This window comes from Salmo salar, chromosome ssa15, assembly GCF_905237065.1.
Source record: "Salmo salar chromosome ssa15, Ssal_v3.1, whole genome shotgun sequence".
NCBI classification, from domain to species: domain Eukaryota; kingdom Metazoa; phylum Chordata; class Actinopteri; order Salmoniformes; family Salmonidae; genus Salmo; species Salmo salar.
The window spans coordinates 55,218,699-55,245,990 of NC_059456.1; the positions used below are offsets into that span (position 1 = coordinate 55,218,699).

Below are 27,292 nucleotides of genomic sequence, written 5' to 3' on the forward strand. Positions count from 1 at the left end.
GGGAAAAAAATTGCCAACAAGGGTTTTGCCACCAAGTACTAGGTCATGTTTTGCGGAGGGGTCAAATACTTATTTCCCTCATTAAAATGCAAATAAATGTATAAACATTTTTACGTGTTTTTCTGGATTTTTTTGTTGTTATTCTTTCTCTCACTGTTCAAATAAACCTACCATTAAAATGATAGACTGAATTTCTTTGTCAGTGGGCAAACGCACAAAATCAGCACGGGATCAAATACTTTTTTCCCTCACTGTATGCTAGACCACTTCTGAGATCTGGGAAAAATGTAAGACATTTAGATTTTTGGGAGTAGTTACACTTTAATTAAACTGTGCACCAGGAAGAGACCGTTGTTTGGTTAGCAATGTTTGTTACGCAAATGTGACTCCAGAGTTTGCCAAACAAAATGGCCACTGGATCGATGCAAATAATCCTAATAGCAATCTGCCAAGTAGGGTTAGGCTACTTTGTACTTAACATTTAATTGAGAAGGTTTTTGGGAAAGCCTTTCCATCTCTCCATTAAGACGGTTATCATAAGCATCATTGCTAATGGCTACACAATGTGTAGAAATACATGCACAGCGCACACAGACAGGGGCATTCCTGTGCCGTTTCAGAAAGTTGTAGGAAAATACAACTCACCGATGCATTTTGTTCATGTCTTATGATTAACTTGTTCAATACATTTAATTGATTTCCTACTAAAGTTCAATACATTGTTGAATATGGATGAATTCCGTTTTCATGTCTGGATTTTGCGATTCAATCTGCAACACATTTTATAGGGCCCCTACAAAGGCTTAAGGTAAATTCACACGCTATGGAGACGGAAGGTACGGAGCGTAACGCAGTGTTGCAAAGGTTTTTTGCTACCTGGAAATTGAGAGGCAACATCTCATTCCTTGAGAAGACTTGAGGGGCAGTATTGAGTGAGTTTTGCAATTAAAGTCCCACCCCTGTGTCGCCATCACATCTTTTCCAGTATCCCTGGTAAAACACAGAAACAATGGGAACGTGCTGCTACTTCGCTTATACTACTTGCAACCGTCCGTGGTTTGTTCTTTTCTTTAGAGACTTGCTATGAGCAATGTCTAGGTCTCTGTCCAGTTGAGGAGAGTCTGTGGGCTGATGAGAATACGACAACCTCTACAACCCTTCGATGGGGTTGTATTCGGACAAGCACGCAAAAGACAACAGCTGGAGGAAGATATCATGAAATGTGAACACCGATACTGATATCAAAAGAAACATGGAGAAAGATTCGGGGCCGGTATGTTCGCAATCTGTAAAGGGTGAAAGAGACTAGGAGGTTATACACAAGGTTATACATGGTCATGTAGATTATGTGAAAGTCTTGAGCCTAAAAAATATATGACAAACAAACACCCCAAGGATTGAAGTGACTCATTATGGTAGTCTTTGGGACAATCGAAAGTATTGAAAAAGTCTTTCCTTGTTAATGCTTCGTATAGGTTGTTGTACAAGAGACGTATTCTCCATCGTCCCCTCTTGTAGTGTTCAGGGGTCATTTTTTCTTCTACTGAGTAGTAAGAGCCATTCAAGTTCTAGCAGTTCAACCTGTAGCAATTGCAATTCATACTTCCTCGGCTAGTTAAATCCTTAAAAAAAGGTAGCGTTGAAAAGCACAGAACACCAGACAAAAGGATCCAGAAGTTCAAATGACATCGCTAGCTAGTCAGAGTGTCTCGGATCCTCTTGCTTGGTTAGCTACTCTGGCTTCCCAAGCCCCCTAGTGGATACACAATACACAAGGCGGACTTCCTCTCTGGGTGAAACGCATTGACGATGTGGACAAGTGTGCATTGCCCCCCCCCCCACCCCACCAACACTTTCACATGCATGCACGTCGATCAACGGCGAAGCTTGTAGCCCTTCCTTACTCTTCCCAAAGTAATTTAAACTAAAATTATTCGATAGACTAGGTATAACAGTTATGTAAAAAAAAAAGCACTGACATCAGAAAGTGTAAAGCGTTGACAATTTCTTACTTCAAACTCATTTCACAGCTACGGTCTGCTACCATAAGGAGCATCCATATTGCTGTACTAACAAGCACTGAAAGTTTCAGTTTGAAAAAGTGGTGGTCATTTAATAATCTTTGCTATGCTAATAGTGTCTAGTCTGATACCTGGTGGTTCTGTAGAGCTGGTCCTCTCTGCTCTATTAAACGTTCTAGTTGGCGGTTTCCACTGACTGAGGGGGAAACTGTGAATGTGAAAGGGCCTGATCATTACCTACTAGTCTTGGACTGTTCCTTTATTCAACAGAAGAATGTACTCTAATTTGCTATAGTACTTTACCCAATCAAAGCTTACGCTCTTCTGGAGGAAAGTCAAAAACAGTTAGGACTGACCTCAGAAATGAATTGTTAGATTGTTCCCATCATATGACTTTACCTGTATCCTAATACGTTTCGTTTCCTTAGAAACTAAAAGACTCATTGTGTGCTCCTTAACATGAGTCCATGCGGTGTCTGTGTTCCCCATGAGGGGATGTGGGTCAGCTGGTTTTGTTTCTTAGGTAGCAGCAGCTGGGGTACAGCATGCCTGGATGAGCACACACACTACCTCAGTGTCCACACGCACATGGGCCTGCGGCTCTCCAGTGAGCTCTCTTAGATTTCTGTTGCATGCATACTGAACACAACCATGAGCGCCAACAATGGAAGTCTTTACTTGGCCAGGTCAATGCTTGTACAGACAGTGACACTATACGAGCTTGAAGAGGACACATCCATGGCATTCAACAGAAAGGAAAGAGGAAGATAGTTTTGTTCTCAGTGTGTATTGAAGAATCTCTGAATACAGACAATAGAAACACCATGTCTGTACATGCATCTACTTCCCCTGTTGTTCCATAGCACATATCCAGGTCATGGTCTATTCAACCACCCATGTCGTCAAGAAGAAGTGTTTACTTATAAAAAAATAAAATAAATGTCTCTTCTCATCAAGAACTTCTGATGAATTGGCAGGCAGGGGAGAGTGAGACAAAGGGTGGAGAGAGAGGCGATAAAAGGACAGAGAGAAAAGGATGGTTGTTTCCACTGAGGTGTGAGTGGAGACTGAGGCAGAACGTGATAGAGCCAACAGGCAGGAAGACATTCAGCCTCCAGTGGGCTGTTGCTTTGGGCTCCATATTGACAAACCTGTAGTAGATACTGTAAATTACTCCAATGTAAAAATGTAAGTATTGAGTGAGTGCTTACATTTTCATACTGGTCTCCCAAGGGAAAAATGCATTAGCTCGAAGAACTCTATACAGGCCTTATTGCACGCCATTTTACAACCTACAGCTTTAAATGAATTGTGAAAACTGCTCTTCTCTGTCCTGGCACCCCAATGGTGGAACCAGCTTCCCCCTGAAGCTAGGACAGGCAGAGTCCCTGCCCATTTTCCAAAAACATCTGAAACCCAATTTATGATTATTATTATTTATTGATTTTAAAACGCTTAACCAGCACTTGTCCTTGACCCTCCCCACCTCCCAGCTCTGACTACTAACAACTATGCAATTGAGGAAAAATGTACTTTCTATGCCTGTGATATGTGGTTGTCCCACCTAGTCATCTTAAGATGAATATACTAACTGTATGTCACTCTGGATAAGTATGTCTGCTAAATGACTCAAATGTCAAATGTTATTGTGACAGCATTGTTATATCATGCCGGTAGAGTGTTCTCCTTGACTCATGTCGGGAGTTCTTGGAATATTACTAAAAGAAAAAAAACAGCTGATGGGCTCTCCAATCATGGTTAACATTGACAGTCAACATAAAAAGCTGAATGTCGGGGGGGGACAACTTACAAAGCTCTAAATATAAGCCTAGAGCTAATGCAAGACATTTTACAAGAACTACTATAATGGCAAACTGAGCAGCAGAGCTACAGCTAATTGTGTTAACATGAACATGCAGGATTTACAAGGTACCTACACAAATAGCCAAGTATTCCCAAGTTAAAGACAGTCAGCTCACATGGTTTCTAGAAACTTGAGGCGTATGAATGGGAACACAGGAGAGTGAATTATGGATGAGGGGAAGGTACAGTGGTTGAACTCTCCTCCATATCCTCCTGGCAGTGCCCTCACTATAAACCCAGGAGGGCCCTGGGCTGGCACAGCCTAAACCGGCAGGTTATGGGGCTCAAATAACTCCATATAGCCTAGTACAATATTTGGCCCAAACTAAACAGGTAGCCTAATGGCTCGGAACTGGCGCTCCATCACAGATTCCTCAATTTCGACCAAAATCACACGGGGCTACCACAGTGCTATGGGAAATAGAGCTAACTGAAGGCCCTGGGTAGAAGTTTACCCAAATTCACTCTGGTTTACCCTCACCCAATCATAACCTTTGCTGATGGAGTTGCCCCTAGACACTGATTCAACGCCAGTTATGTTTTTCAGCCTAGACAACTTCATCAGCGGCAGTCTCTCTCTTCCCAAAGGGGGGCAATGTGTGCAAGATTCTGTCATATCTATCTCAACACATAATTGATTCCCCCTGATCAATTAATTGGACATGTCACCAAAGTGCTCCAGGTGAAAATTGGTTGCCGATGATGAAATAATGAATTACCCGAGCTAATTAATTAAGCTCTGGAGCGTGGTGATAAGTTGTGGGACACAGTGAATTAGTGACTGACATGTGCAACACTTTGCTTTGGCTCCTGAGATAAAAAGGGGAGACACTAACGGGGGAGACGGAATTTGCCAATTTAACCTCCTTGGATTGGTCAGACAGGGTAAACAGAAGAGGAACATAATATACTTGACTACTTCTACATGAAATTCATAATCACAACCACTTAAAACCCCTTGGGTTACTAATAGCAAATGTAACAATGTAAACATTGTTAGAGGATTGACTGAGGTCAGATGTGGTTGTAGCTGATTGTGTTGAATACACCCACAGAATAAAAAGCGAGCTTGAAGTATTTTGATTAAAAAGGAAGAAAAGAATCTCCTTGACTACTACATGCAATTAGTCAATCACTTGAAAGACCTTGCATTATTGGAAACAAACGTGATGACAGACAATTCTACAGGTTTGACAAAGGTCAAAGATTGATCCACTGTAACTGAAGCTGGTTGTGTTTACGCTATGTACTGTACTTATAGTTTATACTCTTAGGCCTATAAGTCACACGCAAAGGAAAGAAAATGCCTTCAACACATCAATCCAAGTCCACACTGTAAGCCCTGAATTGTGTTAAGGCGAAAGTGCAGTACAATAAATCCAGCATTGCTTCTCGCCTCCTACATCCAGACAGATAATTAACAGCAAGCTAGAAGCTAAGATGCACACAAAATATTAAAAGTAAAAAGACTCGTCAAGGCCTACTTCTCCCTGGGCCAAAACTCTGGTATACACACAGCAGGAGGCCAATTACTGGTCTCCAGAGAGACAAGCGCCATGCTGTGGCAGAACAGAGTATGCCGTAAGATCTAGTCCAGTAGTGCCTATACTGTAATCGTGTGGTGGCTTTATTTGTTATTTACGTTAGTGGTTATTGTGACCCAACAGATTCTGAAACAATACTTCTAGACAAATCTTACAAGTAGGCCTAAACTGAGGGGACACCAGGTAACTAGGCTGAACTAGGATTCAAATACAGCAGAAGATTTAAATCACAGAGGTGTAAACATCTTCATTCATTCAGACAAACTCAGTGGTACAGGCAACAACCTCAGGTATCCTCCAATAACACCAACACTCCCTCCTGGTTGTCAGTGGTACAGGCAGGTAATGATCTGGTCTGTCTGCCCGCCCGCCCCGCCCGTGTGCACCTGGCGGTGGGGGCAGGTAATTGCTACGTGGCGTAGTGCCGCTCCTCACAGCACTGGGACGACGTAGACACATGAGAGAAGACTAGAGTCTCTAACGTGGCTGCCCACTGTGTGCGTGTGTGTTGAGCTAACACGGTGAGGCTGCTGATTTGTGGGACGGTGGTTCTGTAATCAGCTAAATGACCTTGTTCTAAATGATCTGAACAACGATTCCTCTACACCTTACACACACAGACAGAACTGAGTCAACCGTGGTGAGAGTGTTAGTTGAGCATGTGTGTGCGTGCCTGCCAGTGTGTGTGTTAAATGAGTACGCTTGTGTATGTGTGGTACTCACTGCTGCTGCAGTGGTGCTTGTCGACGGCCTCTCCCTGAGTGCTGCTCCCAGAGTTCTCCTCTCCAGCCGGCTTCCTGGTGGTTACCACGGCAGCCAGGGAGACAGGAGGCACATCCGGAATCTGGAGGTCTGCAGACAACACACAGGGTCAATAAAAAAAATATGTTTTTTATTGTCACATACATTTGAAAGACGCAGTGAAATGTGTTGTTTTACAAGGTCAGCCCGTAGCGTGCACACACACTCTTCCCGACTCCAGGGCAGAACCATATCAGCCAAGATTAGGTTATGCTGACGCAACCCAACACCAGGCAATCGAACAGTACAAATGGATACCTTTAGCATCTCTACTGGCACATTAAATATTCACTGCTGTATTCCCTTTCTGCTAGTTGACTTCTGCTCCTAAAATATTAATTTGCGGCAGCTTTGTGTGTGCGTGCGCATCGCCGTGAAACGAAGGAAATCAGCAGTGATGTGTGTGACCCTAGAAAACCCCTAGTCTTTGATGAGACTGTGTTTCTAAGACAGGAGACTAAGCCTTAGCAGTTTCAATAATATGGTTGTAAAAAGCTCTTATGTGCTCAGAGTGTATCAGCCTGCACACAACCCATCCTCTCTTTTCCCTCCATCCCCATTTCCTCATTCCACCTCCATCACAAGAGCGGCTTACCTCAGTTACTCACATGCATGTTTCTGCTCTGCACGCATGTTTGTACAGGATTATTCATTGATGAATATGTAGTGTGTAGATTTGCACATGATCCTGTATATGCATGTTTGCATGTGTGTGGGTGATTCTGTGTATAGAATCAAGCGGAATGTACATGCATAAGTATGAACATATTGTACAACCAAGTACCTATTACTACCAATACTATATATACATTCTCCTTGTGCGTGTACACTTACAAGTTTGTTTGTGCATGATCGTCTTTCTCTGTGACTATACAAGCTTACATACAGTTGAAGTCGGAAATGTACATACACTTAACTTGGAGTCATTAAAACTCGTTTTTCAACCACTCCACATATTTCTTGTTAACAAACTATAGTTTTGGCAAGTCGGTTAGGACATCTACTTTGCGCATGACACAAGTAATTTTTCCAACAATTGTTTACAGACAGATTATTTCACTGTATCACAATTCCAATGGGTCAGACGTTTACATACACTAAGTTGACTGTGCCTTTAAAAAGCTTGGAAAATTCAAGAAAATTATGTCATGGCTTTAGAAGCTTCTGATAGTCTAATTGACATCATTTGAGTCAATTGGAGGTGTACCTGTGGATGTATTTCAAGGCCTACCGTCAATCTCAGTGCCTCTGCTTGACATCATGGGAAATTCAAAAGAAATCAGCCAAGACCTCAGACAAAAAAATTGTAGACCTCCACAAGTCTGATTCATCCTTGGGAGCAATTTTCAAACGCCTGAAGGTACCATGTTCATCTGTACAAACAATAGTACGCAAGTATAAACACCATGGGACCACGCAGCTGTCATACCGCTCAGGAAGGAGACGCATTCTGTCTCCTAGAGATTAACGTACTTTGGTGCAAAAAGTGCAAATCAATCCCAGAACAGCAGCAAAGAACCTTGTGAAGATGCTGGAGGAAACAGGTACAAAAGTATCTATATCCACAGTAAAACGAGTCCTATAATCGACATAACCTGAAAGGCCGCTCAGCAAGGAAGAAGCCACTACTCCAAAACCGCCATAAAAAAGCCACACTACGGTTTGCAACTGCACATGGGGACAAAGATAGTACTTTTTGGAGAAATGTCCTCTGGTCTGATGAAACAAAAAAAGAACTGTTTGGTCATAATGACCATCGTTATGTTTGGAGGAGAAAGGGGGAGGCTTGCAAGCGAAAGGACACCATCCCAACCATGAAGCACGGCGGTGGCAGCATCATGTTGTGGGGGTGCTTTGCTGCAGGAGGGACTGGTGCACTTCAAAATAGATAGCATCATGAGGGAGGAAAAGTATGTGGAAATATTGAAGCAACATCTCAAGACATCAGTCAGGAAGTTAAAGCTTGGTCGCAAATGGGTCTTCAAAATGGACAATGACCCCCAAGCATACTTCCAAAGTTGTGGCAAAATGGCTTAAGGACAACAAAGTCAAGGTATTGGAGTGGCCATCACAAAGCCCTGACCTCAATCCTATAGAACATTTGTGGGCAGAACTGAAAAAGCATGGAAGCCTACAAACCTGACTCAGTTACACCAGCTCTGTCAGGAGGAACGGGCCAAAATTCACCCAACTTATTGTGGGAAGCTTGTGGAAGGCTACCCGAAACATTTGACTCAAGTTAAACAATTAAAAGGCAACGCTACCAAATACTAATTGAGTGTATGTAAACTTCTGACCCACTGGGAATGAGATAAAAGAAATAAAAGCTGAAATAAATCATTCTATCTACTATTATTCTGACATTTCACATTCTTAAAATTAAGTGGTGATCCTAACTGACCTAAGACAGGGAATTTTTACTCTAATTAAAATGTCAGGAATTGTGAAAAACTGAGTTTAAATGTATTTGGCTAAGGTGTATGTAAACTTCCGACTTCAACTATATGAATAAATCAACATTGGATCCCATTAGAGTGTAGTTAGGTATTCACCAATCACCCTGGAGCAGTGAACATACTGTACACAAGTGGAACATCACAAGTTAATGCATAGTACACAGCCTTAGCAGTGGTGTTAAGTACTTAAGTAAAAATACTTTAAAGTACTACTTAAGTCGTTTTTGGGGTATATGTACTTTATTATTTATATTTATGACTACTTTTACTTTACTACATTCTTTAAGAAAATAATGTACTTTTTACTCCATACGTTTTCCTTGACACCCATAGGTACTCGTCAAATTTACGCACTTATCAACAGAACATCCCTGGTCATCCCTACTGCCTCTGATCTGGCGGACTCTGGCAATCCTACATACAAGGAACGTGTGTGTGTGTGTGTGTGTGTGTGTGTGTGTGTGTGTGTGTGTTCCTCACCCCTCTTCCTGCGTGACTCCTTGATTTCCTCACACATGCGGTTGAACTCTGGGTCGAGCTCCGAGGCCAGCATGGCGTGCGCCGTGTCCTTCAGACTGCACGCTCTGTGGCGGATGATCTTATCTGGAGGGAGAGAAAACACTCCGTCACTAATACTCGCACATGCACTCAATTCTGTATTGGCATTGTAGATACATTATACTTACAGATTCAATTACTTAAGCCTGAAGAATCATATGACAGATATTAATTCGGGCCTATGAGGTTTATGTCCTGCCATCATTCTCTCCCTGCCTCTGCCCTTCACAAGCACACCCTCTGCTGGTCACAACACAAACTACTGGATGTGTCCCTGCCTGGCCTCCAACACAGGGAGCGGAGCAAGGGATTATTGTTCTCTTACTGTTTGGATGCAGACAAAATAGCTGCCTTTGGTGGTGAATGTAAGGAGACAAACCTCAGGCATACAGTGAATCTCTCCTCCCTTCTCACACAGACACAGATAATGCATATCTAACACACACACACACACACACCTCTAACAAAAAAATCTTTATCCTAAAAGCTGGTTGTCAGTGAGTTGAGTGTTTGCACGAGCGCGCATGCATGTGTGTAAACAGACATCCTCCTCTCATTATGCCACACAACCAACAGGTTCAGTAAGAGGGCCAGAGAGGTCGTCATCTGACAGCTTCTAACCACTAATTGGAAGACTGTGTGTGGATGTGTGTGTGGTACAGTCCTGTACTGTCTATCAGAGAAAGGGGCGACAGGGTGCAGGGCGAGTGTTGAGTGGAGGTCTGTACCCTTATCGAACCCCGTGTCACCTCTGTCGAGAGCTGACAAGGACATTCTGCCACCTACTCGGTGTTGTGTGTAAACAGTGTTTGCTGCGAGTTTGAAAATGTTTGGGTGTTTTCCTCTAGAGTGGTGGAACTGGTTGTTTGTGAATGCGGGGTTTACACTGTGTTGAGCGGATAGATTAAGTTTTCTAACTTAATGAAGTTGAAGGAAGGTCTTGTTCCCCTGTTTCCTCTAAGAGAGCAGAGTACAGCCTCTGCTTTTACTGCAAACAGGAGGAGGAGGAGAAATGGAAGAGAGGATTAGAGGAAAGAAGGAAGAAGGGAAGAAAAAGAAAGTAGAACATGAAGAGGGGGAGAAGAGGACTATTTGGAAGACAAAGGAAGAGGACAGAACACAACATTTATTTTTCAGTGTCTCAGAGCTCACAATGAGGGGGACTTTATAGGCCTTTAGTGCATCATTTGTGGCCACTGCATTCAAACAAAGACCGGGGCCTTCCACCTGCCAGCAAAATCACAGATATGATTAATTCATCTGTGTGTGAGCTCATGTGTATAAAGCTGCATTTAAATGAAATTGTATTTGTCACGATTTATAAACAGGTGTAGACCAACAGTGAAATGCTTACTTACAGGCCCTTCCCAACAATGCAGAGAAATAATAGAAAACAATATATATATTTTTAAATAATAAATACACGAGTAACAATAACTTGGCTATATACATGGGGTACCGGTACAGAGTCGATGTGCAGGGGTACGAGTTAATAGATGTAGATAAGTTGATAACTAGGAATAAAGTGAAGAATAATAAACAGTAACAGCAGGGCATATGACGAGACGAGTGGAAAAAAGGGTCAATGGAGATAGTCCCAGGTAGCTATTTGGTTAACCGTTTAACTGAGCAACAAGCAGTGGGAAAGAAACCTCCTTTAGTTTAGTTGGCCCACAGATGTACAGTATCCCAGGGAGATGGAGACAAAGAGGCTCCCTGAGAAATACAACGTCCAGTTTAATTGAATGTCGTCGGGTCGCTAGGCTTCCATTTATATGGCTTTCAATTAACGCCACAGCATACGATGGGAACTTGAGTTCTTACCGTTTTTTCCACTACATTCATTCCAATTGCGTATGAATTATTCATAAGCCTAAATCCATTCCTACAACCTTCACTTTCATGTAAACACCAACACAGCCTGCGTGTTTAAATAATGCATGTTATTCTAATCGATAAGATAACACCTTTTCGCAAGTGACAACCCCTGCTATATTCAACTGTGTGGGAGTGTGGGTTTCAGTGTTTTCCCCTAAGTACACGGAGTAGCCAGACAAATTGGGGGGTTCGGGGGTGCCTACCACCAAATTTTGTTGTTGCAGAACAAGCTCTATTATGGTGGTCCTACGGTACATTCCAATGCCTTGATTCCATCCAAAACACACAGCTAAATTATTGAATACTGTAACGACTTTACCTCTCAGATTGGTCAAACGAATTGTGGTATTGAGTAGAAAGAAATTACTTTACAATTAATATGACAGAAAATGTTTTAATTCAGTGTGTTTTGGATATCGTCTAGGCCTAGATGATCAGGACTGTCTTTCAAATAAGATAACCTTTAACATAAAACCTGTCTTCTCTTGAGATTAAAGTCATATTTACAGTTTTATTGCAAGATATGAATTGCCAATGTTTGTTAGTTTAGTGTCAAAAAGAAGAAAAGGTTGTGTTCTGTCAAGTAAACATGGACTGATTCCCTGTTGAGAAACAATATATAATTGTAAGAAAATGGATTTAAAAGTGCTAAAATGTTCAGGGGGAGGACCCCCCGCCAGATTGTGTAAGGCCACTTTTATACAAAGTCAGTCGCCCATGAATTGACCTACAGGTATGATTGAAGAATGAAGCCAGTGCTAAACATGGGCTTTGCTACACAGAAAGCAGCAGATGACTGCTCCAGTTTTACACTCAAATTAGTAGGCCCATATGGATACCTTTAATAATATCATTTGCTTTAATAACCTGCAAAAGAGATGTTTGTTCTCAAACTAAGCACTAAGCTGCACTGACGAGTCACTTTAGCTGTCACAAGCAAGTCTTGACATGGGCTTCGAATTCAAGAAAAGGCTGGTGCACTTCACCAAATAGATGGCATCATGAGGCAGGAAAATGTGGATATATTGAAGCAACGTTTCAAAACATCAGTCAGGAAGTTAAAGCTTGGTCGCAAATGGGTCTTCCAAATGGACAATGACCCCCAAGCATACTTCCAAAGTTGTGGCAAAATGGCTTAACAACAAAATCAAGGTATTGGCGTGACCATCACAAAGCCTTACCTCAATCCTATAGAAAATTTGTGGGCAGAACTGAAAAAGCATGTGTGATTAAGGAGGCCTACAAACCTGACTCAGTTACACCAGCTCTGTCAGGAGGAATGGGACAAAATTCACCCAACGAACGCATTGTGGGAAGCTTGTGGAAGGCTACCCGAAACGTTTGACCCAAGTTAAACAATTTAAAGGCAACGCTACCAAATACTAATTGTACTAAGTGTATGTAAACTAAGTGTATGTAAACTTCTGACATAAATAAAATATGAAATAAATCACTACTATTATTCTGACATTTCACATTCTTAAAATAAAGTGGTGATCCTAACTGACCTAAGACAGGGAATTTTTACTTTGATTAAATGTCAGGAATTGTGAAAAACGGAGTTTAAGAGTATTTGGCTAGGGTGTTGGTAAACTTCTGACTTCAACTGTATGCATGTATGCATGTATGCATGTATGCATGTATGCATGTACGTATGTACATATGTACATGTTTGTTCATGAGCATGGTGGTTACACAAAATGATGGGGAAAAGAGGCCAGTCGTGTACTGGAGTAAATCGTTAGACTCGGTGGCGAGAGGAATGCCGCCGTGACTGAGGGCAGAACAGGCGACAGAAATGGTTTTGCATAACACGCTTCAATTACAATGGGCCATAAAGTAGATGTCTCGATTCAGTGCATATTAATCTTAAAATAGTAGACATGAGTGCGTCTCCTGACCCCTCCTGTCTCAGCCTCCAGTATTTATGCTGCAGTAGTGTATGTGTCGGGGGGCTAGGGTCAGTCTGTTATATCTGGAGTATTTCTCCTGTCTTATACGGTGTCCTGTGTGAATTTAAGTATGCTCTCTCTAATTCTCTTTCTTTCTCTCTCGGAGGACCTGAGCCCTAGGACCATGCCTCAGGACTACCTGGCATGATGACTCCTTGTTGTCCCCAGTCCACCTGGCCGTGCTACTGCTCCAGTTTCAACTGTTCTGCCTGCGACTATGGAACCCTGACCTGTTCACTGTGATTACTATTATTTGACCATGCTGGTCATTTATGAACATTTGAACATCTTGGCCATGTTCTGTTATAATCTCCAACCGGCACAGCCAGAAGAGGACTGGCCACCCCTCATAGCCTGGTTCCTCTCTAGGTTTCTTCCTAGGTTTTGGCCTTTCTAGGGAGTTTTTCCTAGCCACCGTGCTTCTACACCTGCATTGCTTGCTGTTTGGGGTTTTAGGCTGAGTTTCTGTACAGCACTTTGATATATCAGCTGATGTAAGAAGTGCTATATAAATACATTTGATTTGTAAGCAAGTTGTGAATATCCAACGGAGATTGTCAATAGTATATACAGTAAATGTTGTGGTGGATTAAAACAAAAGATTAAAGAGGGCTGTGGCCTCCCTGTGAACAGAAGTTGTGTTTTGTTTTGTCTGTTTCATAGGCGGTTTCCTTGGGAGAGCAGTTAGTGAAATTCTGCAGTTCTATTAAGTATAAAGGTACCCAGATCAGGCCGTAAAAGGTGCTCCCAATTATTTAAGTCTTGGCCATTTGTTTGCTTTTGCCCTACGTTTTACCACACCCACCCACGTTATGAATATTTGTTAGTGGGGTCAATACAGTGTCTGATTTATTGCGTGGTTTTATTTTATTTGGTTTTAGTAGGATCTTCACGGGTTAGAAACGATGCACGTTAAATTACACACAAATTAAATGTACTTAAGTATCCATTGTCCGAATTTTGGTTACACAAGTTCTCCTGACAAGAAATGTACTGAAAAACTCAATGTAAACCTGGTACACAGAATGTCTTTAAATACACATACGCGCTCCTAAAGGTCCCTCCATGTGTACCTGAGGGCTCCTTGTCAGGGTTGTACTCCAGGGCATTGCTGCAGATGAGGTCTATGTCTACCAAGAAGTTCTTGGCCGTTAGGTATTTATGGGTGTCGATCTTGGTCATGACCGTAGATAGATCCATAGGCTGAATAATCACCTCCAGGTAGTCTGACACCTGAGAGGGAGGGGAGGGAGAAAGTCAATTTAAACTGGTGCAATTCACTCCATTTAAATCAAAATTAGTTAAGAGGAATCGGTCCAGCAGTGTCAATTCTCTAGAAGCAGTGCAATACTCAAATAGAGGTGAGAGGGTAGGGGACAGGACTCCCTAGGGACAAACCTCCCTAGGGTACCTCATTCCTTTTTTATCATTACTGTATCTAGCGAGGTATACTGTGATATCTAGTCTCTACATCATCAAGCAATCTCTGTGTTGTTACCCACCTCCTCAATGTCAACAGGTTTGCTGAAGATGTTGAAGCGTTTGTCTATGGCGAGGCGCTTGGTGACGTCCCTGAGGAACAGACGCAGTTCTCTCAGAGTGTTCTCCTCCTGGTCGGCCAGACGAAGCTGTTCCTCGGGGGAGAGAACCCTGGGGCCAGGGACCTCCGCTACCGGAAGCACCTCCTCACACCGCAGGGCTAAAGAGATAAGAGGATAGAGTAGGTGAATGTGTATGTTTGAGAGCGTTCTCCTCATGATCTTCTGGGCTACACTGCTTCTCAGGGAAGAGCGGTCTGGGGCCTGAAGCCTGCACTACTGGTAGGACCTCAGCATGACAAAAAGCAAGTGATGTGAGAAAAGTTGAGTGTGTGTGTCTGTTAAAGAGTGTGTTCTCCTCCGAACCTTCTACTCTAGGTTGATCCTTGGGGGAGAGGTGAAACACACTCAGGCGGGTGGGGAAGAAAAGCATCAACTTGTTTCTAAACATATCATCAACAAATGAACAAAAACCCTGAACCCCCAGTCTCTGGCCTAAAGAGTGATGCGGTTGCTGAATTCCAAATCAACCCCTAACCACCTGGGCACTCCTGTCGACCTGAAATTATTGGAACAGGAAGAAGGATTTGACTGCAATATGGCATTTGCTTTATATAATACCCAGCCTCTCGCTTAATTAAAATACCTATCCAGTTAGATCTACAATTAGATCTGCTGCTGATGGTCATTAGTAGCCTACCAAACTTGCTAACAGCCAGTCGCTAATGGCTGGTACTCAGCGCTCCATCATCCTTCTAATCACTCAGACATCAATATAAACGCAATAAACAAATCAAACTTCATGAGAGCCCTGGCATTCAGAGTTTGAGCAGATCACCCGTTTCCAGCAGAGACCGCTCCTCATAGCTGGTTGATGCATTGAATGACAGTGTTCCTATAAGCCCATGTTGCACAACATTTCTATAGACCAGCGGTCACCAACCGTTCGATCACGATCGTAAAAAACAACAAAAGGCTGGCTTTCCTTTAATTTATTCCCCCCCAAAATTGCAGCTGTTGGCGGTAGGTGCACATGATTCAGCAGCCCTAGCGACGGGAAGACAAGTGTTCCCATTTTGAAACATTTCATGTGTCTGAAGGTAGAAATCCACCTACCCGGCAGGCCCAGAGAGCAAATCAAGTGCACCTATAGGCCTACCATTGGCCAATCAGTTAGCTCAGATAACCTTGTCTGCACAGTTTCCTCGAGCCATAGACTAAAAAGAAGCCTCAAATGCACAGCAAAGTTGATACTGTGAATGTCAAAACTTTTAAATCCATGACTAGAGACTTAACGAATACAGCAAAGAGCTGCTGTTTATGATTAAATTCACGTTTAAGATGTTATTCATCACTGTCAACACTTATAAGCCATAAAATGTGCGTTCTCCCTACGTCCACTCAAGCTAGACCAAGGACTGCAGAAGCAATGAATGAGTATAGCAGTGTTTTGATAAGCTTGCATTGTAGCGGCTTCTCTCTTAATATCGAGGAATATTTCACTCTCTGGTCATAGGAGTAACATGAATTGGTGCATGAAGCAGAACTAATGCAGTGCGACTTGAGTTTCACCATCAGCTGGAAGACTGTCCCCTTATCTCAGCAAATGGAGAGGGGGGGGGGGGGGTAAGTAGGATGAGAGGCAGCCCCACCGCTGCTCCCTCCCTTCCCTCAGACTGACAATCAGACGCAGGCCTTCAGTCCAGTAATTATTATTATTTTTGTATGAATTATGCTTAGCTTTGCCTCAAGTAATACAACAAATGATCTATTACCAGTGTGGTGATCATATACCTCAAATTGAAATATAATTTTAAAATGGTCTGAGATGAACAACATTGGCAGGGCATTTCAAGCATATCACTGCATATGCCTATTGGATAAGTGTATTGGGCCTACAGCCTACTGCATAAACCTCATTGCTACATAACTGTTTTTAATTGGTTAACGTTGCATAAGCTTCCATTTTACAAGTCACAATAAAATACAATTAAAATCTGAGCAGTAGATCTCGGTTTGCATTCGACTCAAAGATATCTTGACTCAAAGGTTGGTTACCATTGCTATAGGCTATGCAATTGCGTGATGGCCTCTTAAAGAGAAGAGGACGCCATCAGCTTTCTATAGGCAAGGTGTACTATATTTATTTCTCAACTTATAAGCAAATTGCTTCGCTTTACAACCGGAGTAGCCTACCTGGCTTGCATGAAAATGAACTGTGGGAAAAGCGTCCTCCAGTCGCTATTCAAGTGCATACGGATGACATGTCTTTTTTTACACTGCCCCTGTTCCGATAAGTGAATAATAATTGCCCATTCTAAACTAATTTCACACATTATTTAGTATATGTAAAGACAAAATTACATTGAGAATAGTCGGTTCGGGGAGAATATTATCACTTGTGAAGGATGACCAGCGTGCGGAGTCTTGCCAACAAAAGAAGAGCATGCATCCCTCCATCTTTTCAAATCATAGTCGGCCTATATGTTTTGATAAGGTTTGTATCACAACTAACTAAAGTGGCCCGAGACCCCTGAAACACAGTTGGAGAGCAGATATTCTAAAGAGCCTTGTGAAACATGTGTTCTCATAAGCTCAGTCATTGCGTAATCGCGGGTGAAAACAGTTTTGACTAGCCACTATTTAAAAAAAAAAATCCAGCTTTCTCGTGCTGCTATAGTTAATGCTAAATTCTAGAAATTAAGCACATTCATCCACTTTACAATAGTATAGCCTTCCTGGCCTATTAAAAACGTAACCTCCATTCACTATTCGAGTGCAGGGTACAGATGACGTTTCTTTGTAGGGGCCATTCTAAATTAAAATAATTCCACATACAGTACCATTCAAAAGTTTGGACACACCTACTCATTCAAGGGGTTCTTTAGTTTTACATTTTCTACATTGCAAAATAAGTGAACACATCAAAAATTTGAAATAACACATATGGGACCATGTAAAGGGGGGATCATATAAAGTAGGATACCAAGTCAGTTGTACAACTGAATGCCTTCAACTGAAATGTGTCTTCCACATTTAACCCAACCCCTCTGAAACAGAGAGGTGCCGGGGGCTGCCATAATCGACATCCACGTCTTCTGCGCCCGGGGAACAACGGGTTAACTGCCTTGCTCAGGGGCAGAGCGACAGATTTTTACCTTGTCAGCTCGGGGATGCGATCCAGCAACCTTGCGGTTACTGGCCCAACGCTCTAACCTAATAACCCAAAAAGTGTTAAATCAAAATATATTTTATAATTGAGATTCTTCAAAGTAGCCACCCTTTGCCTTGATGACAGCTTTGCACACTCTTGGCATTGTCTCAACCTGCTTCATGAGGTAGTTACCTGTAAGTCATTTCAATTAACAGGTGTGCCTTGTTAAAAGTTAAGGAAAGAAATTCCACAAATTAATGCGGTAGGGGTGGTATACAGAAGAGAGCCCTATTTGGTAAAAGACCAAGTCCATATTATGGCAAGAACAGTTTAAATAAGCAAAGAGAAACGACAGTCCATCATTACTTTAAGACATGAAGGTCAGTCAATAGGAACATTTCAGGAACTTTGAACGTTTCTTCAAGTGCAGTCTCAAAAACCAAGCGCTATGATGAAACTGGCTCTCATGAGGACCACCACAGGAAAGGAAGACCCAGAGTTACCTCTGCTGCAGAGAATAAGTTCATAAGAGTTTACTGCATCTGCAGCCCAAATAAATTCTTCAGAGTTCAAGTAACAGACATCAACTGTTCAGAGGAGACTGCGAATTTGCAAGGAAACCACTACTAAAGGACACCAATAAGAAGAAGAGACTGGCTTGGGCTAAGAAACACAAGCAATGGACATTAGACTGGTGGACATCTGTCTTTGGTCTGATGAGTCCAAATTTGAGATTCCTGGTTCCAACCACCGTGTCTTTGTGAGACAGAGTGAGTGAATGGATGATCTCCGCATGTGTGGTTCCCACCGTAAAGCATCGAGGTGGTGGTGTGATGGTGCTCTGCTGGTGACAGTCAGTGATTTATTTAGAATTCAAGGCACACTTAACCAGCATGGCTACCACAGCATTCTCCAGCGATACTGTGATAAAAAGAATTACGTATTTAGACGATTTATTTGATATTAATGGTTAAAAATTAACATTTCTGTCCGACTAATGCTGTTTCTAAAATGGTCTCCACTCTAGTTCCCTTCAGCTAATCTGGGCGTATGGTCACTAGATATGGCTTGAGCTGACAAATGAGTTAAAGACTGCATTACATAGACAAGATGTGGTGGGTGTAACCGAGATAGAGATAGCCTGGAAGAATTTAGAACAATCCCTCAGTCTCCCAGATGCCAGGATGATGTTGAGACAAACACGGAACCCAAACCGGCTGCGCGCGTGACCCATCGTGCATAAATGTATTTTGTCCCCCTACACCAAACGCGATCACGACACGCAGGTTAAAATATCAAAACAAACTCTGAACCAATGACATTCATTTGGGGACAGGTCGAAAAGCATTAAACATGTATGGCAATTTAGCTAGTTAGCTTGCACTTGCTAGCTAATTTGTCCTATTTAGCTAGCTTGCTATTGCTAGCTAATTTGTCCTGGGATATAAACATTGAGTTGTTATTTTACCTGAAATGCACAAGGTCCTCTACTCCGACAATTAATCCACACATAAAACGGTCAACCGAATCGTTTCTAGTCATCTCTCCTCCCAGGCTTTTTCATCTTTGAACTTATATGGTGATTGGCATCTACACTTTCATAGTATTACCATGACAACCAGCAAAACAGTTTGTCTTTCAATCACCTACGTGGGTATAACCAATGAGGAGATGGCACGTGGGTACCTGCTTCTATAAACCAATGAGATGGGAGAGGCAGGACTTGCAGTGCGATCTGCGTCAGAAATAGGAATGACTTATATTTTAGCCCTTGGCAACGGAGACGCTCGTTGGCGCTTGCGAGCAGTGTGGGTGCAATAATTGAATAACATAGATTTCTTAATTTATTTTGTAATGCTTGCGTACGCGACGTGTCTGGTCTGGTCAGCATGTAAGCCAGGGTGGGGTTAAGACAATACCCTCCCGTGCAGATGACAACAAACCCAAAATGGTACCCCCCCAATCTGCATGAAAGGGGTGGAACCAGCCATGACTAAGAATTCTTAGTATCAGCTATATAAGAAACAGCATTGTCTGTAAAGGTTAGGCTACTCTGTTCAACAGTCAATAGTGTTAGGTTGACTGGTCTCATTATTGCAATAATTAATAGATATTAAATAAAGATCATTGTTTGAAGAAATGAGAAAGTCTCTCACTTGATTAGAATATTCCACCACAATATGCCGTCCCATCTGGTTTGCAGTTAGTGGGACTATCATTTGTTTTTCAACAGGACAATGACCTTCCAGGATGCGTAAGGGCTTTTTGACCAAGGAGAGTGATGGAGTTCTGCATCAGATGACCTGACCTTCACAATCACCCGACCTCAACACAATTGAGATGATTTGAGATGAGTTGGACAGCAGAACTCCATCTCTCTCCTTGGTAAAATAGCCCTTGTGTTGGGTCATTGTCCTGTTGAAAAACAAATGATAGTGGCTACTTTGAAGAATATTAAATATATTTGGATTAGTTTAGTACATGATTCCATATGTTTTATTTCATAGTTAATGTCTTCACTATTACTCTACAATTTAAAAAATAGTAAAAATAAAGAAAACCCTTGAATGAGTAGGTGCCCAAACTTTTGACTGGTACCGTATATTAGTAGGCTATATGTAAAGACCAGATTCAATTGAGAATAGTCTGATGGGTGAGAATATCATCAAGGGCTTATCAAATTGTAAATGAGAGACTGATGAAGTGTGTGCAGCCTGCACAAGAAACAGAGCAGAGCCATTGCCTTTGATACAACTTTTTTGAAATCATCATTAGAGTTGGATCATTCAACCTTAACATGTATTAGTAATCAAAACATATAGCCTACCGGTTTGTATCACAACTAAAGTTGCATAAATAACTCAATTAAGCATATAGGAGGACCCATTTCTTTGTTAACCACACAGAGCAGCCGCATGCGCGCACTCCCTCAAATGTGAACCGCTTCAGGAAACTAGGCATATGTCGCGAGTCATTACTTCACAGGAGAGCCATTTGAGCATGAACTTCTTTTTTACAACATGTGTTTTTTGGCAGAAATGCCTTCCCGAACATGTGAACTTTCATGTGCCTTAATAAGAAACTCGTATGCCATCTGCAAATACAATTGTTAAATTACGAGCCTAGTTGGTTTAACCTGTTATGGCTAGGGGGCAGTATTTTCACGGCTGGATAAAAAACGTACCCGATTTAATCTGGTTACCACTCCTAACCAGTAACTAGAATATGCATATACTTATTACATATGGATAGAAAACACCCTAAAGTTTCTAAAACTGTTTGAATGGTGTCTGAGTATAACAGAACTCATTTGGCAGGCAAAAACCTGACAAGGTTTCAGGCAGGAAGTGGCCTGTCTGACAAGGTGTCGTTCTTCTTGTCTCCGTTTATTGAAGAGTGAGGATCTTAGCTGTCCCGTGACACTTCCTACGGCTGCCATAGGGTCTCAGAAGGCGGTAAAAAGCTGAATCGTGGCTTTGCAGGCTCTGGCTGAAAAAAAGTAGAGCGTTTGGGTAGTGGCTGGTTACAGTACTGTGAGACTCAGGCTCGTGCCCGCGTCAACCGAAAGCTTTGTTTACTTTCCTCTGTTTAGCTAAAAGGAGATTCCCGGTCGGAATATTATCGCTTTCTTACGAGAAAAATGGCATAAAAATGGATTTTAAACAGCAGTTGACATGCTTCGAAGTACGGTAATGGAATATTTAGATTTTTTTTGTCACGAATTGCGCCATGCGCACGACCCTGATTTACCATTTCGGATAGTGTCTGGGAGCACGAACAAAAACGCCGCTATTCGGATATAACGATGGATTATTTTGGACCAAACCAACATTTGTTATTGAAGTAGCAGTCCTGGGAGTGCATTCTGACGAAGACAACAAAAGGTAATCAAACTTTTATAATAGTAAACCTGATATTGGTGAGTGCTAAACTTGCCGGGTGTCTAAATAGCTAGCCCGTGATGCCTGGGCTATGTACTTAGAATATTGCAAAATGTGCTTTCACCAAAAAGCTATTTTAAAATCAGACATATCAAGTGCATAGAGGAGTTCTGTATCTATAATTCTTAAAATAATTGTTATGCTTTTTGTGAACGTTTATCGTGAGTAATTTAGTAAATTCTTAGTGAATTCGCCGGAAGTTTGCGGGGGGTATGCTAGTTCTGAACGTCACATGCTAATGTAAAAAGCTGTTTTTTGATATAAATATGAACTTGATTTAACAAAACATGCATGCATTGTATAACATAATGTCCTAGGGATGTCATCTGATGAAGATCATCAAAGGTTAGTGCTGCATTTAGCTGTGGTTTTGTTTTTTGTGACATTATATGCTAGCTTGAAAAATGGGTGTCTGATTATTTCTGGCTTGGTACTCTGCTGACATAATCTAATGTTTTGCTTTCGCTGTAAAGCCTTTTTGAAATCGGACAGTGTGGTTAGATAAAGGAGAGTCTTGTCTTTAAAATGCTGTGAAATAGTCATACGTTTGAAAAATTGAAGTTTTTGTATTTTTGAGGAATTTGTAATTCACACCACGCCTATCATTGGATATTGGAGCAGATGTTCCGCTAGCGGAACGTCTAGATGTAAGAGGTTAACCTCTCTAGGGCCGGCGGGACGAAATCGTCCCACCTACGTAACAGCCAGTGGAATCCTGTGGCGCGTTATTCAAATACCGTAGAAATGCTATTACTTCAATTTCTCAAACATATGACTATTTTACATTATTTTAAAGACAAGACTCTCGTTAATCTAACCACACTGTCCGATTTCAAAAAGGCTTTACAACGAAAGAAAAACATTATGTCAGCAGAGTACCCTGCCAGAAATAATCAGACACCCATTTTTCAAGCTAGCATATGTCAAAAACCCAGAAGACAGCTAAATGCAGCACTAACCTTTGATGATCTTCATTAGATGACATACCTAGGACATTATGTTATACAATACATGCATGTTTTGTTCAATCAAGTTCATATTTATATCAAAAAACAGCTTTTTATATTAGCATGTGACGTTCAGAACTAGCATACCCCCGCAAACTTCCGGTGAATTCACAAAATTTTTTACAAAATTACTCACGATAAACGTTCACAAAAAGCATAACAATTATTTTAAGAATTATAGATACAGACCTCCTCTATGCACTCGATATGTCCGATTTTAAAATAGCTTTTTGGTGAAAGCACATTTTGCAATATTCTAAGTACATAGCCCAGGCATCACGGGCTCGCTATTTAGACACCCGGCAAGTTTAGCACTTACCATAATCATATTTACTATTATAAAGGTTTGATTACCTTTTGTTGTCTTCGTCAGAATGCACTCCCAGGACTGCTACTTCAATAACAAATGTTGGTTTGGTCCAAAATAATCCATCGTTATATCCGAATAGCGGCGTTTTGTTCGTTGCGTCCAGACACTATCCGAAATAGTAAAGAAGTGTCGCGCGCATGGCGCAATTCGTGACAATAAAATTCTAAATATTCCATTACCGTACTTCGAAGCATGTCAACCGCTGTTTAAAATCAATTTTTACGACATTTTTCTCGTAGAAAAGCGATAATATTCCGACAGGGAATCTCCTTTTCGGCAAACAGAGGAAAAAAAATCCCAAAGGCGGGGGCGGTCGGGGTCACGCGCATAAGCCCAGTGTCCCTTGATCGGCCACTTGAGAAAGGCGATAATGTGTTTCAGCCTGGGGCTGGAATGAAGACATTCTGTTTTTTCCCGGGCTCTGAGCGCCTATGGACGACGTGGGAAGTGTCACGTTAGAGCAGAGATCCTTAGTAAATGATAGAGATGGAAAAGAAGTTCCAGAAATGGTCAGACAGGCCACTTCCTGTAAAGGAATCTCTCAGGTTTTGACCTGCCATTTGAGTTCTGTTATACTCACAGACACCATTCAAACAGTTTTAGAAAATTTAGGGTGTTTTCTATCCATATGTAATACGTATATGCATATTCTAGTTACTGGGTAGGAGTGGTAACCAGATTAAATCGGGTATGTTTTTTATCCAGCCGTGTCAATACTGCCCCCTAGCCCTAACAGGTTAAAAACAGAAAAAGTGGCAACCTTCCCGCTAGCCATGATTGGCTAAGATACTGAGTGGGCTGGGCATGCCGAGAGATGAGTTTGGATCAGTCTGCCATATAGCACGCTTGTGTCTATTTGAGCTGGTCAGTATGTCTATGTAATTCTATCTAGCGCAGCTTTATTTGAAAATATATTGCGTAGTAAAACTGCACAAACCTAATGTCAAGTTAAAGTGTACTGTTAGTTAGCTAACGTTATGTGTATGCTCTCCACTTTCCGGAGGACCGAGTTTTGAAATCAGTGGAATTCGAGAATGACAGCTAAGGAGATGGAGAAAACACGGATTACATCTTCAAACTAAGGGCAACCATGGCATCCGACAGGAGACGCATCCAACCATGCTATATACGGGTAAGATAGTCTCGCTAGCTACATTTTCAGATATTACACGTTTGTAATTTTGACAGAAAGTGGTTTTATTTCAAGTTAAAGTGTACTGTTAGCTTGCTAACGTTAGCTGGCTGGCTCGCTAGCTAACATTGTGTATGATCTTATTCTTCGTATCTAAGACACATTTGCTTGACTAGTTATAGCTTAATGTTAGCTAGCTAACATTGAACCTGGTTGGTTAGCTACCTGCAGATTCATGCAGGGTAGTAACATCATGAGTTGGGATTATGGTTAATTGTTTAGATGGCTAGCTAGCTGCATGTCTTAACAAAAAGACTCCACTATGCAAGTATCCATTTCAATAGAATGTCACTGCAACAACTGTTGATAGACGTACTAGCTGGTAAATTCGCTCTGGCCATCTACCCCGATTTCAGACCACGGTTAAGATAGTCTTGCTACCTGCATTTTCAGATATTACACATTTCTAATTTTGACATAGTCTTCATTTCAAGTTAGTGTACTGTCAGCTAGCTAGATATGTCTTAACAAAAAATACTTGTTTTAATGTGCCAGAGCACAGAGTAATTGATGAATTTATGAATGCTCAACACCCGCTGAATATGGCCTGTCAGTAAACGTTGGCAAAAAAGTGTAATTAAATTGTTTCCAGCAGCACAGTTAATCACCAACGCACTGGTTCACATGAAAACAGCCTAACCAGCTCTGCTAGGGTGAGTAAAATGGTCAGAGTTGGGTGTTCTCTCATTATGTGTCTGGAAGTAGTTGGCAAGCTAGCCAATGTTAGCCAGATAGGTTGGGTGCTTGACTACCGCTGTGAGGTCAGAATGTTCGGATTAACCCTACTAAATCGGCCAGAGCTTCCAGTGAGCGCTCTGAACGCTAAACGCTCTGAATTTACAAACGGACAATCTAACAGCACAGTTGCAGTCAACAACGCTCTGTGAGCTGTTCTCTCACTTAGATGTCTGGAAGATGCTAGCAATTAGTACAGAACACTTGGATCAACCCTTAAAGAGATGGGTGGGGCTAAAGCTTTAATTTGACCTTTAACTAGGCAAGTCAGTTAAGAACAAATTCTTATTTACAATGATGGCCTAGGAACAGTGGTTTAACTGCCTTGTTCAGGGGCAGAATGACAGATTTTTACCTTGTCAGCTCGGGGAACCGATCTAGCAACCTTGCGGCTACTGGCCCAACGCTCTAACCACTAGGCTACCTGCCGCTTAAGAGGGTGTGAACGATGCTGAATGGGTGTAGACAAAGGGCCCTCCAATAGTAGTACCAAAACATTCAAAGGTCATTTTCTCAAAAGTGAGTTAACAAGTTTATCAACTTTCAAAGCAAAATTACTTTCCCATTGTTCCTCAATTGTAGTGTAATGTTTTAGCTCCGAGTCAATACTTTTATCCAATGTAAAAAACTCAATTTCAAATTCTGCTACATTAGACCGATTTGAGCCATTTTACTTTTTAAAATGTAGATCTTCCAAAGGTCTGCATCAGTGGCTTTGTAGGCTGTGTGGAAACCGGAGATGCTAAACGTGTTTATGTTAATGTTCAATTACCGTGAGACCACCAGTTATTTGCATGACAATCACCGACTGACAAAATGTCATGGCTGCTACAGCCCTAGTTGGGGATTCAGCACAGTCTAGTTGTTACACACTGTGCTTCCTCTCCCTTTGCCTCTCCTCTTCTGGTCCACTAGCCCCAGGCGTCTTCCAACATTGTTAGCCCTGCTTCACATTAGCATCATCGTCCGTGAGTGTAATCATGGGTAATAACAGTGTAATCATAGGTAACTGTGCTCGGTTCATAGCGGGCTCACCTCTCTCCCACTTGAATCTCCCCAGCCTCCCCCTAAACTCCACACCCCTACAAGCAGCCCCTGATAGAAGTAGGGCTGCTGTTTTATTCACGGGGAACCCCCGAAGAGAGGAGAGAGCGGGGACCCCTGCCTCACATCAATAAGGCTATGCGAGCCGTGTGTGTCAGAATACGTGTGTATGTGTGGGACCCCTGCCTTGCATCAATGAGGATGCTGCAATCGGCGTTGCTTGCTGTATTTCCATTTGAAAGCGGAATGCCATCATGGAAGCCCTGGTGGACCACTCTCTCACACTGAGAAGGAACAGATGGAAAGGGAGGTTGGGGAAGAGAATAGTTAGGTGAATGGTAGGGGGAAATGGAGGGGAGAGTATGGAGGGATGAGGGAGTGGAGGAGAGAGTTTGAAAGGAGAGTATGGTAGCGGGACATGGGGAGAGCGCCGTGGAGTACTACAGGAAGCTATGGAAGTCATGACGTTCCTACTAGTCCGCTCACATTCAATTATCTAGGAATGTATATTTTTCAAGTGAAGCAAAAATCTAGCGATGATTCAACAGCTCAGAGAATTGAGTTGGTTACTGCGTTTGAGCAATGTGTGTATCAGGAGAGGGGCACTGTCTGCAGGGTTGCTAACAAATGAACGCATCTGGCTTTCAGGGGAAATGGAAAGCCTGACTACCGCTTTAAGACGTTAACAAGGCGACACTCCATCTTAACCATTCCACCTTTACTGGATTGGTTCAACTGTGCAGAGAAGAGAACCTCCCATGACAGTCTTATTTGTTCATCGTCAGGACCAGAAAGAAAGAAATGCCGCTCAGGAGTTTCTTTTTTGCCTGCTACTTTAGGTTAGGAAAGAGAAAACAGAAAGGCGAGATAAATCGAAGATGAAAATGACTTGTTCTCTTTTCTCTCAGCACCCCACTGAGAACGGTGTGTGGACAGCATTGTAAAAGCTTGGTTAGAATACGATACAGTATTACACGCGTGTGTATGATATCCTGTGTGTATGCTTGTATGAATTCATAGTACCTTTGTGTCTCCTGTGGGGTGGCGCTCTAGCAGCCTGTACCAGTAGCAGGTCCATGAAGAACCTTCGTCTGTCCTCCTCTCCAGGTGAAGACAGACTGACCACCTCCCCGTACGTCGTCTGGAACATCAACTTCACCTGGGAGAGACAATAAGAACCATATGAACAAAAACAGCAGAAGCGGCTCATTTACGCGATAGCCAATGGATGTGTGTCT

The 27,292-nt window shown here is 42.1% G+C and overlaps 1 protein-coding gene across 1 annotated transcript in view; it reads right to left on the reverse strand.

Annotated features, from left to right (window-relative positions):
- The window catches only part of LOC106571770 (ATPase family AAA domain-containing protein 2B), a 147,236-nt gene that overhangs the window by 75,293 nt on the left and 44,651 nt on the right, over nt 1-27,292 (reverse strand). The window contains exons 20-24 of the mRNA XM_045696076.1: nt 27,078-27,213; nt 14,576-14,772; nt 14,147-14,306; nt 9,166-9,288; nt 6,152-6,280 (exon numbers count right to left, since the gene is read on the reverse strand). Coding sequence (XP_045552032.1) covers nt 6,152-6,280; nt 9,166-9,288; nt 14,147-14,306; nt 14,576-14,772; nt 27,078-27,213 — 745 coding nt within the window. The remainder of the gene's footprint in view (nt 1-6,151; nt 6,281-9,165; nt 9,289-14,146; nt 14,307-14,575; nt 14,773-27,077; nt 27,214-27,292) is intronic.